The 14,542-nt window shown below is 45.9% G+C and overlaps 1 protein-coding gene across 2 annotated transcripts in view; it reads right to left on the bottom strand.

Moving 5' to 3' along the window:
* PRKRA (protein activator of interferon induced protein kinase EIF2AK2) overlaps window positions 1-14,542 on the bottom strand; it is a 700,997-nt gene that overhangs the window by 222,776 nt on the left and 463,679 nt on the right. For both annotated transcript variants that reach the window (XM_069616107.1, XM_069616108.1), the window contains one exon: window positions 5,076-5,193. In XM_069616107.1, coding sequence (XP_069472208.1) covers window positions 5,076-5,193 — 118 coding nt within the window. The remainder of the gene's footprint in view (window positions 1-5,075; window positions 5,194-14,542) is intronic.

Genomic DNA, 14,542 nt, shown 5'->3' with positions numbered 1-14,542 from the left:
AACATGGTCTGATTCTGAGGAGGAGTACACAAGGATATCGTCTATGTATACGACAACACAGACGTCAATGAGTTCACAAAAGACATTGTTCATAAAATACTGCAAGGCTGCTGGTGCATTGCACAACCCGAAGGGCATCACCTGATACTCGAATAAACCGTACTTGGTGCGTAAGGCTGTCTTCCATTCGTCGCCTTTCTTTACACGTACCAGATGATATGCCCCTCGGATATCTAACTTAGTGTAGATACAAGCATCCTTTACTTGGTCTAGTAATTCGGGGATCAGAGGCAATGGGTACCGTTTTTTTACCGTAATCTGATTTAGTGTGCGGTAGTCTATGCACGTTCTAAGGTCACCTTCCTTTTTTGGCATGAAGAACAAAGCTGAGGATACAGGAGACTTGGAAGGGCGAATAAAGCCATTGGCAAGGTACTGGTCTAAGTATTGTCGTAGGTGAAGGTTCTCAGGTTCCGTAAGGGCATAGATCCTGCTACAAGGGGGTTGTGCACCGGGTATGAGATCGATTTGACAATCGTACGATCTGTGAGGAGGTAAGATGTTTGCCTGTTCCTTTTGGAAGACATCCTGGAATTCTTGGTATTCTGGAGGTAGTTGCATGACTGCTGTGGTTACTGTGGCCAGGCGTGCGTGCTGATTTTTCTTTGGGTAACAGGTTTGTGCACAATCCGGGAAGGTTATTCTCTTCTCTCGCCAATCAATACAAGGATTATGTGTTTCCAACAAAGGTATCCCCAGTATTATTTGGAATTGTGGGGCTTGGATTAGATCAAACACAATAGTCTCTCGATGCCCATCCTGACCCAATAGTGTCATCTCTGGGGTGGAATGAGTTACAGGTCCAGAGGCTATTTCAGTTCCATCGACTGTGGTGATGACATCTGAGGTGGTTTTTTGGCAGAGAGGTAGATTCATCCTGGAAGCCAATTCGTGGTCCATATAGTTCCGTACGGCCCGCTATCAATGTATGCCCTTACTGCGTGCATACGTGAGGGTTGTCTAGGATCAATTAGGACCATTGGTATGATCAGATGTGAGGTCTGGGTGTCCTTCTTTAAGCTCGGCAAGGGGACCTCTACGCTTGTCGGGCGTGGTCATTTTCCGAATCAGGCTCTTTTGGACTTTTATCAGCAACTCCTACCACCTTCTTGGGTGGTTTTATAGGGCAATCCTGTAGAAAATGTCCTGAGGTTCCACAGTACAGACACAATTGCATCTGTCTTCTTCTTTACCTTTCCTTTTGAGTTAAGGGTCCTTTGACCCCCCGATTTGCATAGGTTCCGATGCATCTGTTCCTTTGGGGGCAACATTGGATTTAACCAGTACCCGATTTTCGAACTTAGCTCGATCAGCCTTTCAAATCTGGAGTCGATGATCCAGCTGGACCACTAAGTCTATAAACTCTGCGCAATCCAGAGGTGGGTTCACAACTTGAGCCAAGACGTCTTTAAGTTCTCCCCGAAGTCCACGATGAAACAATGTAATTCGTTTTTCCTCAGGCCATCCGGTTTCCACTATCAATCTATTGAAGGTTGCGATATAGGTTAGCAGATCCTGGTTACCCTGTCTCGTAGGGACAAAAGTTCGTTATCCAGGGCCTGTCCTTGGGAGTGCCGGGCAAATAGTCTTTCCATGCTCGTTTGAAAGCCCTGAAAATCCCGAAGAATTGGGTCATCCTGAGTAACTAGTGGAATTGACCAATCGGCTGCACTGCCGCTGAGATACAATAATAAAAAGGCTACCTTGGCTTGATCGTTTGGGAAGGCTCCTGGTCTGCATAAAAAGTGCAAGCGGCATTGGTTCATAAACACGGCGAACCTTTTGGGATCTCTGGCAAAGCATTCGGGTGGAGCTAATGGAATATTTCCTGGTAGGTTTATTTGCACAGGGTTACTCGATAACACAGGAGCTGGGTTTCCCCCGGAACCAGGTAGGGGTGCTTGTCCAGCAAGAGTTTGCAGCAGTTGTCTAGCGAGATCATCTGTGCGCTCCTTCGATACAATTAGTTGTCTTCTGAGGGCATTAGTCTCTTGGCGAGCGGAGTGCACTTCTGCCCTAAGTTCCCCCAATAGTTGTGCCAGTTGGTCGGTTTCTGAGGTTTCCATAACGCCCGGGTGGGGATTTGTAGATAGGCTTCGCGTTCTGTTACGCTCACCTGGCTCCCACAGGGGCGTCGGTCGGACCCGGACTGCTGCGGCCTCCACCCACGTGATGCGTAGTGCAGCGATGACTGACTGGATCTGCCCTCCTAATCTTGTCTGCTTTTCTCATAGAAATATTCTCCTATAAGTGGAGAGACAGATTTAGCCACTTGTGGATTCAAGTGATGGCACCCCCACTGTCCTTCCCACTAATCACCTCTGAAGCGCCCTCAGCAATCTCACCTTATATTCTTGAAGGATGAGCCCTCCATCCTGCGAAGCACGCAGGGGCGCGTTGATGACCAGTTACTTCACTGGCCTGAAGATATTGGAAGAGTTGTAGACGAATCCTGACTCCAAAAGGTCCTGGCGAAGAGCCGTAAATATATAGTTCGTAAGAGTTCAAAATGTCTGGAATTCACTCCTGTCCAATTCCTCTTTTATCTTGCAGCTTTGACCCAATAAGAAGATTGACAGCTGAAAGCGCTCCGGTAAAAGTCTGTGTTACCCAAAACTGTCCTGTAAATAATGCCAAGGGTTAAACTTGCTGCTTTCTCTTCATCTTACAGTTGCGGCATTAGAAGATGTGGCGTGCTGATGAATTATACCTCGGCGGTAAAATCAGGTAAGCATATGGCGGCTAAAGAGATTGTCTTTGTCTGTTCTCTCTACTCACCTTGTTGTTTCTTGTCCCCCTTAGGGGCCGGGATTCGGCGATGTAAAGATGGAGACAGCACCGGATCGAAGAGATGCTGCGTGGAACGGTGAGTATGGCGCAGCGCTGCTGCAGGCGATGAGACACGTTTAAAACAAAGTCTTTCCTCTGGTTTGAAGATGCGATGAATCCGGAATCAGGTAAGAAATCAGGTAATACTCTTGTTCTAATCTTTGCTTCTTTCCTTCTTTCTAGGTGCTCCAGGTTCGAGGCAGGCGTGGCAGGAGGCTGGATGCTGCTGCTGGCATGGTGAGCGTTACGCTGCTGGATACAGAATAACGCGAAGCGTGTGCTGCTCTTCGGGCGTGGTTTAAAGAGCCTCCAGAGAAGGTATTCCTCCCCGACCACACCCGAGTAACAAAATAGTCCCTAAGGTAAAGTAGTCCCTTCCAGGCCTCACATGGGCTTGGATCTTCTTGCCGCACGGTCTGCATCAGGTAAGTGTGCACCTATGAGCCTGGTACCTATGGCGCCAGGACTGATGTCCCATATGAGTCTGGCGCCATAGGCGCCAGGACTGGACCCAGACAGCCCCTAGCAGGGGTTGCTGGGTTTTCTCAAGGCGACATGATGCCTGCTCCCGGGGCTGATGGACGTGGTCTGGATGCCCGGGGGTATGCATCATGACAGCAGACTTGGCGCTTGTGGCACCAGACTCACCCACTCCCATAGGATAACATTGGGGATTGGACTTGTAGTGCATTCATGGGGACAAGATGGATGCCCCCACATATTTCGGTTCCCAGAACTGCATGTGCGGTCTAGTCTTTTGGGTGTGGTTCAGCCCAGAGGCACCTGGGATACCCAGAGACTATTTAAGCCACACCCAGGCTGAGAAACATGCTTTGTGTGTGTTTTCTGCACCTGCAGTGTGACACTCACTGTGTTTGGATCGGTCTCCAGTAGCCCTGCATCTTTCTTCTGCGCTCAGCTCCTTCAAGAACAAGAACACCGTTAGGAACAGCCTTACCTTGCGGCGCTTCTGCCCATCAGTTATCGCTCCTTCTGTTCTGTGGGCATCTTCGGCGGTGTCATTCCCATCCCGGCACGCCGCTTCCTAAGGAAAAGGGAAAAGAACAGAAAAAAGGCATTAGTAAGCATTCTGCAAATCTTCGCTTATTATTAAATACTGTACGAGCTTCAAACGCTTACCTGAATCCCATCCACTTTGGGGGAACTCTTTCTCCGGAACTTCTCATCCATCTGCAAGAGGGAAAAGACACTCCAGGTTAGCGTGGAAACATCTAGAGGCGCCGCATACCGCTCTTACCCACCACATTTGTTCTTCCTAACCGGCATCCACGCTGAAAACGTCGCGGCACCTAAAAAACACAGAAAAAGAACTCAGTTCAATGCAAATACGAAAGGGGTGCATCGCGCTCTCACTCACCTTCAGCGCTACTCATCTCAGCAGCAGGCCGCCATCCCCGGTACAAAAGAGAAAAAGCTGGAGGCAGCAGCTTCAAAGTACTTGCTCCCAGACACTGGAATGCCCTCCCTTTTAATATCAAGAAGGAAACGTCTTTCCCGATTTTCATAAAAACGACTTAAAACGTGGTTATCCAACCAGTTTTAGATACTCCCTAGCACACCACATCCCAGGCACTCTCCTCTCATCCATTGTACATAAATGTAGCACCATTGTATATATCTGAGAAATGTAAATTGTATCTCTTGTTCTAATGCGGTGTTCTTCACCAAGATTGTATTTTGCCTATGTCTGTAACTACGCCGTGATACCTCAGGGTCTGGCCGTATGAAAAATGTAATAAATAAATAAATAAAGAGATTCTTTGGGGTGCATGTCTAACTAGGTTCAGTGTCCTTACCTACAGCTCACAATTTCCTCTTACGATAAGCCTGACTGCTCTGCCACTCTACCAAGGTCCTGAGTTAGTACAGACTGATGCTAAGAGTTGGAGATCTAAAAACCACTGGGATAGCTTACTACAGGCTTATTACCAGTAGGACTTTCGGAAACTCCCCTAACACATTCCACAACATGGACAGAACTTCTGGGAGCCCCATTGAAACAAATGTCGGGAAAGTGGCAAAAAGATAATTTCCCAAACAGTGTTTATCATGAAGATGATTTTCAGAGTCAAATAGCCAAGCATGTGAAATTACTTAAAAAACAATTTGACCTACAAACAGTGATAGTGGGGTTTAAATATATAATGCAAGTAATCCTACTGTACCCGTTTCTGCAAACTTTTCTACTCGACAAGTCATTGTAAATTCTCTCTTGTGCGGTGGTCCCGACTCCTGGGCAAGGGAATAGTCCGGTAGTCGCCATCCCTTTTTAACAGCAAGTTCCTAAAGGTTTGCAAAAATGAAGACACTTACTTATAATATGAAAAACATGTTTCAATTAATATTGAAGTTAGAGTTGTCCATCTCTTGCATGTGTTCATTTAAGCCGGTGTGCTTTCATACTTGTCACCTCATCCAAATCAATCACAGACTATCAGTTCCTATAATTCTTCAGACATACAGTATATAATTTCTGGTACACAGACAGGCTACTGAATACATCACTTTAAAGAACCAAGTAAAAAACAAAATGGGATGGATCAAATGGCCCATTGTGTGTTGGAAGGTAAGATTTTCATATCAATGATAAATCTTCCCAACCTGTGTCAACCCCAGAACCTTTGCTTTTACTGGGTAATTATTTTACCTTGTCCCTAGGTGAAGGGGAATCTTTTTTATTGTTGACCTTTTTATGTCTCTGCATAGTGTATGGGTGAAGTTATAGTTTCCTACAACGTTTGGGCTTAGGCTGGGTTGCCCCTTTGGGCTCCCCTGTTTATTTCTCTTTGATGTACTTGAGTGAACTACAGTTCCCAAGTAGTAAAGAGGGGTTTTCATCCCCCTTTAAATTTTATAGAGAGAGCCAGCCCACTCCACCTTATGTGGAGTGCTGGGGGGATACAATGTATCCCCTTTCTTACTTACCTGGTGACACTGTGTTACAATTGCAAGTTTTACATGAATGGCTGGTGGCAGTGGTTTTACCTTTATGACTTAGTCTTTATTACTCACAGGGTGTTAATTCAGCCTTAGTTATGTACAGAGGGGTCACCTAAAATGGTGGGCACCTTCTTTCTTTGCCATTTCTTGTGTGCGTTCTGTTTCGGAGGTCTTCCCCTGCCATTCTAGGCAGGAACTATCTCAGTGGCTGTTTTGTCTTTGGCGGGAATCCTGTGGATTCCCTGCCCAGGCTCCAGTGTGTCTGGAAAGCAGGAAGCGAAGGAGGAGTCCAAAACTCTGCAGCCCTTTGTCTTCCACCTTTCCTGATAGGAACAAACTCCCAGTGGGGGGCTGGCTGTCCTGATTGTACAGCCAGACTGCCCTTTCTGTAAAATGCAGGGAGAGAATGCAGAGGTTGTGCATTAGTTCCTGATAAAAACTCAGAAACTGGAAGCTGCTAAAAAGTCAACCACTGGAACCAAATCCGAAGAGGAAGATGAAGAAAATGCAGTGGAGACGACTTCCAGCGACCCGAAAGCATGCTGTCTAACTGGAGCCTGCTGTTACCCTTCCTTCCAAGCGACCTGTGGACTCTGAAAAAGACAACCCAGAGCCTGGTGGGGTCCACTGGACTCAGGACCACCTGCGTTTTGAGCCATCCCACATCGTGCTGTGACCTTGCGAGGGTGCTATACCCCAATACCCTGCGACCTCAAGCCATTGTGTGGTGCATGGTCTTCCGAATTCCGAATCGAGCTGAACCTTTGGTGGCATCCTGCTGGAACTCCAGAAACAATTTGAGTCCTAAAAGTCCCCTCATCAGAGTGCTGGACCTTGCAAACGACAAGAATCCGACCAGTGATATTCAGTCTTCTTCTGACTCCTGTAAAGGGTGCCAAAACCACAGTCGCATCCAGCCATGAGGAAACTCTTGCCTCAAGCCTTCTCCGTTGATCCCTGCTGAAAATTCCCTTCCAAACTCCTGTCTTCTGTCTTCACGACAAAGGAATACATCGGCCGGGTTTTGGCTGCAGATACTGAAGTCTTCCTACTGCAACTCTTCTTCTGTGCTGAGGTACTGTGTTGGCTGGGGTATTTACTTACCTTAAACCTGTGTGATTTCTGTAAAGCTTTTGGGGTGTTTTCTGTGATTGGGTGTCCTCTCATCCCAGGTCCACTGCTGGAATCCTCCTAGGGTGTCTTCTCTGAAGTCCCTGGACCCTAACTAACTACTTACTTGTTTCAACAGTCTTTCACATGAACTCTGACTTTTGCCTGCAACAGAACCCTATCTCACCCTGCCTACAGCTGGTACCTAGACCACTAGGGTCCCTCTTCAGCCTCTGAGTGAACTCATGCAATAGACTGGGGAAGGAGAGGATAAGTAAAGTATTCTGTTTTGAAAAGTATAACAAGTGTTTAAAAGTACTTACTTGTGCAAGAGTTAGTTGGTAACTGCAACTATGAGAGTGAACAGTTGCAAATGTTCTTACCTTGAATGTGTGTTGTGCCATTCTGAAAAGTATATATAAGGTTAATTTACTCACCTGTGAATTGGTTTTGCCTCTCACCCAAAAGTAATGCTGTTGGCTTCACTAACTATTTGTTTTAGAGAATAGGTGTATAGGTTACCCAACTCGGTCTTTCCTCTCCTAACTTGCTGTATAGCCTGTTTAGAATAAGGCTGCCTTAGGTTTTACCTACCTGGAATAACATTGAGTCATTCTTAAAGTGTAACATTGGGTTTTGCTTTCCCTCATCCGTTTCATACAGATGCTCAAACAGTCTTAGGTCTATACATACCTTTAAGTTGCTGTATATATGATAGCTCCTTTTAAAAGTATGTATGTTTTACTTACCTTGAGTTAGCTATGTGCCATTCTAAAATAAGTTAAAGAGTCATTGCTTACCTCAATCTGTGTTCCACTGTTCTGAAAAGCAACCGTAATAGTATATTACAACATTAGGTTTTACCTGCCTACAATAGCGGTCTGCCATTCTTGAAGAATGTTCTTTAGGTGTAGCTGACCTAGGTCAGCCTGGTGCATCCTATATTAGTGTAAAGTGTTACTGCTTAGCTTAGCCTGTGTTCCACTGATCTGAAAAGCAACTGCAATTGAATATTACACCAAAAGGTCTTACTCGCCTAGTCTAACTGTGTGTCATCATAAATGTAGTTATAGGTATTTACTGTTCCTTGAATGAGTGCTTCACTATTCAGAAAAGTATACTAGTAACAGGGTTGGTTGATTATGTGATCCCTTAACTGAGTGGCAATGCATAACTGACATGGTCTACTACACTTGAATTACTGTAAAGTAATGTATTTATTGTTCACTTGTTAGGCACTTATACGGGAAGCAAATACTGTTTTAAAGCACCCATAGGGCAACATGGAGGGGGAAAGGGGATGAAAGAAAAAGTAATTACAGCAAAGTTAAATAATTAAATACAACAAAGGAGAAACGACAATGGAGAGGGGAAGGCAAACCTACTATGCCTTGTGAGTGTTCAGAAAGTGCAAGTGCAGGCGGAGAGGGGTATGGTATAGGTGCTGTGGTGCTCATGGAGAGCAGCAGGAGAAGTGCTATGAAGAAAGGTAAGTGCAAACTCCAGTGGTGGAGGGTGGGCCGAGGCAAGTGCAGGGGATATACAACAGCTGGGGTGAAAGATGTGGGATGCCAGGGCCACGAGGATGCATAAGGGCCCTGCACACCAGTCAATCTACTGTACGTTTAGCAGGGGAGAGACGGAGTGAAGGAAGAGGTTAACAGGAAGGTCTTGAGGATTTTCTTTGACTTAAGGAGGTCCTGCTCAAGACGAAGAGGGAGGGGGAGGCTGTCCCAAAGAAGGGAGCCCGCTGAGAAAAGTGACTGTCCACCTGCTCTCTGTTTTTGCAAATCGCTTCACATGCAAGGAGTTGGTGCCAGAGGAACGCAGGTGTCTAGAGGGGGAGTATTTGGTCAGACAGAGTTGCAGATAGAGTGGCCCCAGCCCCAGAAAGCCTTGTGGTTGATGCAGAGGGATTTGAATTTAATCTGTGCTGCGATCGGGACCCAGTGAAGATTTTGTAGGGCACGAGAGATGCAGTCCCTGGGCTTGAGGCCAAGGATAAGTCTTGCTGCTCTATTCTGGATTAGCTGGAGGGGTCGCAGAGTGGACGAAGGTAGATTAAGGAGGAGGCTATTGCAAGACTGAAGAGAGGAATAGAGCCCGGGTAACATTGAGTCTCTGGGGGAAGGTGAGGAAAGGTAGAATTCCTTTCAGAAGGAAAAGCTGAAGGTGGGACTTCTTGGCAATGTCCTGAGTATGAGGGAAGAAGGAGAGCGAGGAATTGAAGATGACTCAGAGGTTTCTGGCTTCCGAAGAGGGAACAGGGGAAGAGCCCATGGAAGAAGGCCAGTGTGAAGGGAAGAAATAGGGTGCTGGGGTCCCAATAGGGAGGATCTCTGTTTTGCTGGCATTGTGGCAAAGATCATTAGATGTACACCAGGCCTGGATGGCTGAGAGGCAGTCAGGGATGAAGGAGGGTGTAAGGTTGTCTGTAGGACGTTTGAAGAAGAGTTGTGTGTCGTCAGCATAGCACTGGAAGTTGGGGAAGAAGGAGGAAATGAGGCATGCCAGCAGAATAAGGTAGATGTTAAAGAGCTAAGGTGAAATAATTCAGCCCGGGGGGACGCCACAGGAGGAGGGGGAAGTAGGGAAGCAGAAGGTGCCCAGTATGACTTTGGAGGAGCAGTCCGTTAGGAAGGAGGTAAGCCAGTCCAGTGCCTGCTCTGAAATATCAAGGGTGTCATGGAGCCTTTTTATGAGGATGGAATGGTTCACTGTGTCAAAAGCAGAAGCGAGATCAAGGAGGATGAGGACAGCTGGGGAGTTGGAATCAAGGGATGCAAGCAGTTCTTCACGGTTGTTTAGAAGAGCAGTTTCCGTGCCTCTTGCTACTCGGAATCCAGACCGATGGTTGTGAAGACTGCCAACAAATTCAGTGTGGGAGTTAAGTTGGGGGAGGACCAACTTCTCAAACAGTTTCCCAAGGAAAGGGGTGATGGAGATGGGGGCGATAGCTGGCCGGGCAGGATGGGTCTGCTGACATTTTTTTAAGGAGGGGGCCACAAGGGAGCGCTTGAGGGAGGGTGGAAAAGAGCCAGTAGCAAAGGAGTGGTTACAAAGATCAGCAAGAGCAGGGCAGAGAGAGAAGATGTTGTCCTTGATGGTTCTGGATGAGCAAGGGGCAACATGTTTTGAAGAGATGGAAACTGCAGACTGGTTGGCAAGTTCCCTGCAGATTTTGAAGAGTTCAGCCGTGTTTTTGTACGTGCTAGGTACTAGTGCCTGAATGTGGGCCCTTCTTTTGTCACAGATATAGTCTGTAATGTCTTCAGAGCAGGCGGCAGGCTAGTTTGTCAGAGGGTGAACCTGAAGTTCGCCTCTTCGGTTCTGCAGCCCTGCACTTACGTTTTTGGACTGCAAGTTCGGAGTAGTATACAGGTGTTACGCTTGAAGGCAGGTTTCAGGCAGATCCTCATGACTGGGGCCAGGATGTCAAGGGTGTTGGTAATGTATAGATATAGTTTGCTGACAGCAGATTCAGAGGTAGTGTCCGAGTTGGGTGGGCAAGGGGGAATGAAGGTGGAGGCAGAAGCTGACACTCGTTTCATCGGACGGATGTTCGTGAACGAGGTTGGCAGGGCTTTTGGAGGAGTTGTCACAGGGCCATAGGGACTCATGTGGGAGGAGAGAACCCAAGTGGTCAGACCAAGAGAGGGGTGACCAGAGGAGAAGAGAGGGGGAGGTCAGAATGGATGATGGCGTCCAGCGTGTGTCCGGCAGAGTGGATTGGACCAGAAGGAAGAATGGAGAGGTATAGGCAGGTGCAGAGGTCAATGAAAAGGGTGGATGCTGCGCACGGTGTGTCCAAATGGATGTTAAAGTCACCCAGGTGTAGCAGGTTGGAGGTGGTAGAGAGTGAGGAGGAACAGAAATCATTGCACTCAGAAACAAAGAAGCGCCTGGAGGCAGATAAATGGTAGTAATGGTCGGAGTGGAGGAGGGCGAGATGACCAATTTGCATACTTGGCACTGAAAGGACAAATACAGTTGAGTAGGTGGGATGAAAGAAGGAATCCAATTAGGGAAGATTAAGGCAACCCAGCCGCCAGCGGGAGGTCGAGGCGTGGAGGTGATCCTAACGCCGTCGGGTAAGAGCGAGTCAAAGGAGTGACTGAGTTGGCATTGAACCAGTCTCAATGAGTGCGAGTATGTCAAGGTCAGTGTCTTCCAGGAGAAGGCAGATGTCAGCACAGCGTTTGTTGCCTGAGTGTGCGTTGAGGGTCGCCAGATGGAGAAGATTACTGCCTTTGAAAATTTTTTTGAGGTGGAGTACAGGGGCGTGGTATGCGCTGAATCTGAAAGTAACTCATGGTTTTACTCCCAAAGAATAGGTGTGCCCTATACTAAATGTGTTTGATAAGGTCGGACTTACCTAGAAATACTGTATGTTTTCTAAATAAGGTCTATGCTTTGCTCTGTGTACTTTAAAGCATAATGTTGCGTTTTTATAATGTGTTAATTTGATCTGCGATAGTACTCATGTCTGCCAAGATTTATCTGGGCCTATTTGTACTTAAATAAACCATTTGTTTTTACAATACATAGCGTTTCAGTGTTTCTTTGGACCATATGAGTAGTACTATTTCTTTGTACTGATTCTACATCCCTCTCTCCCTCCTAAGATAAGCTAGTCTGCTCTGTCTACGCTGGTACAGCCTTATACGAAGAGTGGAGTCTTGTACTCAGTTGAATGGTTTCACTACTTAGTTGGACTTCAAAAAACTGTCCTAACATGTGTCACCTCACTACCAACAAATGCTACAGAAAAGAAATTAAAATAAGAAGATGTTTGTTTACAGAGGAATAAGCACAAGACAATGTGTAGGTGGAAAAGGGGGCCATGCACGGTAATGAAATGAAGTACAGATGCGGTCTTGCTGATATCAGTGGATGTACAAGGCCAAACTGCGGGACTCAGAAGTGCTGGAAATGCCACAAGGAGAAAGAGTTGCCATGCAGTCAGCACTGTTTTAACTGTCTTAATAAATTTGGTTTTAATATAGTTGTATTTTTTATCTGTGTAATGCCTGGACAATGGTAATGCGGTCTATTTAAGTGTGATGTAATGGATATTGTTAATCCCTTTTTATGTGTGTGTGATGTTTGTGTTTAATGGATGTTTTTAATCCGAATAAACTTTGATTGATTGAAGACTGTTACTATATTAGCATTTTTTTTGGTTTTCGCATCAACATTCACTTGCAATTTTGAACAGTTTTGTTTAACAATCTGTCCAAAGTATGCCAATGCAAAGATTCTGCCTGTCGATAGCTGCTAGGACACGTCCCTCACCTTTAGTACGTGTCCTAACAGATATTGAGGGACAGAATCTTTGTTCACATGCATGTGAGCAATTGAAAGAACAGCCCAGACGTATACTTGGGCAGTACATTACATAGTGTCCAGCCCTAAAGATGGAACAATTACGAAATGCATTGGCATATTTTGGACACATTGTTTGATTGACACTGCTTCTCAAGAGGAAGACTATTTAAAAAAGACATGTGGGCATTTTTATGAATGTGATTCACCCATCAATCATTAATGGCAATGAACTTATCGTTGAATAATATTTGACTTTGATCAAAGAATAATGTTTGCAACTGGATTCCAGGGCAGAGAGCACCCGGCTAACTGAGTGGCAATGCTCAGTCTCAAATAGTTCCCATAAATGGTCTGACATCACCAATTGCCAATTAAACATCTACTTACACTTTTAATGTTTGCTAGTCATTTTGTGTAATTGGCACAGACTACCCCTTTTCCCCCTTAAACTCCTTTGTAGACTGCACAGAACTTCTGTGTCGCTAGTGAGGCCCCCAAAATAATGATTACATGTGGGGCCGATGAAATGAAAATGGTAATTAACTTTCCTCTATTGTTCAAAGGCACCCGACACTATTTTCAAATTAGAGCTCACATAGTCCCCTCCCATGAAAACAATGATCAGAATTCAGATCCTTCAAAAGAGAGTGACAAAAAGATTCAGAATCTGAAACACTGGTATCATGCACAGCTCACTCTACATTCTCTCCATTGGATTCTAGTGAACAGGAGGATTGACTTGAACATTCTCGTCATAATCTAGTGCAAAGAGCATACTGGGAAACCAGTAAAATTCACATACAGAAGAAGATCACAAACTATGCCAGGCAGCTCTCTCTCGTCTATCACACAATACACTGGTAAACACATCCCCAATGGGCCAACCAAAGACCGAGAGGACAAGACCTTGCATTTAAGGGCCTTAACAATGGAACACTCAGCTTTAAAACAAATATTTATTTTTTAAGTAATCTATGAAATAGGTTTAAATAATTTTTATATATTGGAGTTTTAGAAGGTGCCAAATGTTAGTACAGTCACTTTGTAGCACTTACAAAGCAAAGGCAAGGCTTACCTTAAAAAGACTTTGGAGACCATTAAAAGTGTTGCTGGCCTCCATTGCTTTTCAACTGTTCCTTTGTGACATGAGGGAAGTCCCCCCCACCCCTGTCACTGCAACTATTTTTCTGTTGAGCTGCCTCTAGTAGCCTGTATGGCTACCAGTCAAGGGAGTGCTTCAAAGTACCCAATTTTTTGTCCCAGGGTGTTTGCCACCCTGAAAATGTTTTGTGGAATAGGTTAGTGGCAGCTGTGATTAGGTTTTGCCAATAGTATGGTTGTAGCCACTTATACCGTATTAGTAGCCTTATGCAACAAGATGGCAGGCATTGGATTACTTATGTGTTTTTTATGTCCTGCTCCCAGCCATTTTGTTTTGTGATTTTTCTTTGTCTGTGTGGACCATGTGGCACAATCAACAATGGTGATTTTGTTCACGTGGGATGATCCTGAGCCCATAAAGCCACAGTCGGTTGTGAACACTTTTGTACGAGCGCAATACAAATAAAATATCAATAAGTCTAGCAGACTTCCCAATCTACATCCTATGTGGGAGTGCCTATGTGGTTGGTGCTGATTAGGGACACTAACTGGCCAAAATGTGTGTGTGCTGCCTGGATTGTGATTGGTAGGCTGGCAAAGCCATTCCTGTACAAATGAGAATGTATGTGGGGGGACCCTGGGATTTCTCAGTTCCTGACCTGACATGTTGAAGACTCCTTGTCAGGATGGGCTGCTGCTGAGGAACTTGGTTTGGCCATATTTGCTGGAACATTGCTCCCTTTTCCTGGGCCTCCTGCTTCTTGCTGCTGGAGGAATCATGTACAAGGCTCTTCAGTTGCTTCTTGCCCTCCTCGAAGATGGCTGGACTGGCTGTCCTTTGTTCTACCCCTCCTCACCTGCAGTGTTGTTTCCCTGGTAAAACTCCTTCTGGTCCAAGTACATAAAGGCTGAGGGTCTCAACTGAAGGATCGAGTCGACTGATGTTGCTCCAACTGGGCTGCATCATGGGGCGACTTTGCAAACCATTTCCTTGCAGACTGGCTGATCCTGCTGCTTCCTTAGCCTAACTGTGACCCTTGTAGTTCCCTCCTGAGTACAACCCCCGCTGTTGCACCTGCTGTGTCCTCCACCTCAGGGATTCCCTGTCCTCTTCATCTTGGTGGCTGTTTCAAGGTTTGGCTGGGTCATGAGT

The sequence above is a fragment of the Ambystoma mexicanum genome, chromosome 9, assembly GCF_040938575.1.
Source record: "Ambystoma mexicanum isolate Mex_15411 chromosome 9, UKY_AmexF1_1, whole genome shotgun sequence".
NCBI classification, from domain to species: domain Eukaryota; kingdom Metazoa; phylum Chordata; class Amphibia; order Caudata; family Ambystomatidae; genus Ambystoma; species Ambystoma mexicanum.
The sequence above is the reverse complement of the archived record's forward strand: the minus strand, read 5'-3'. Positions and strand labels throughout refer to the sequence as shown.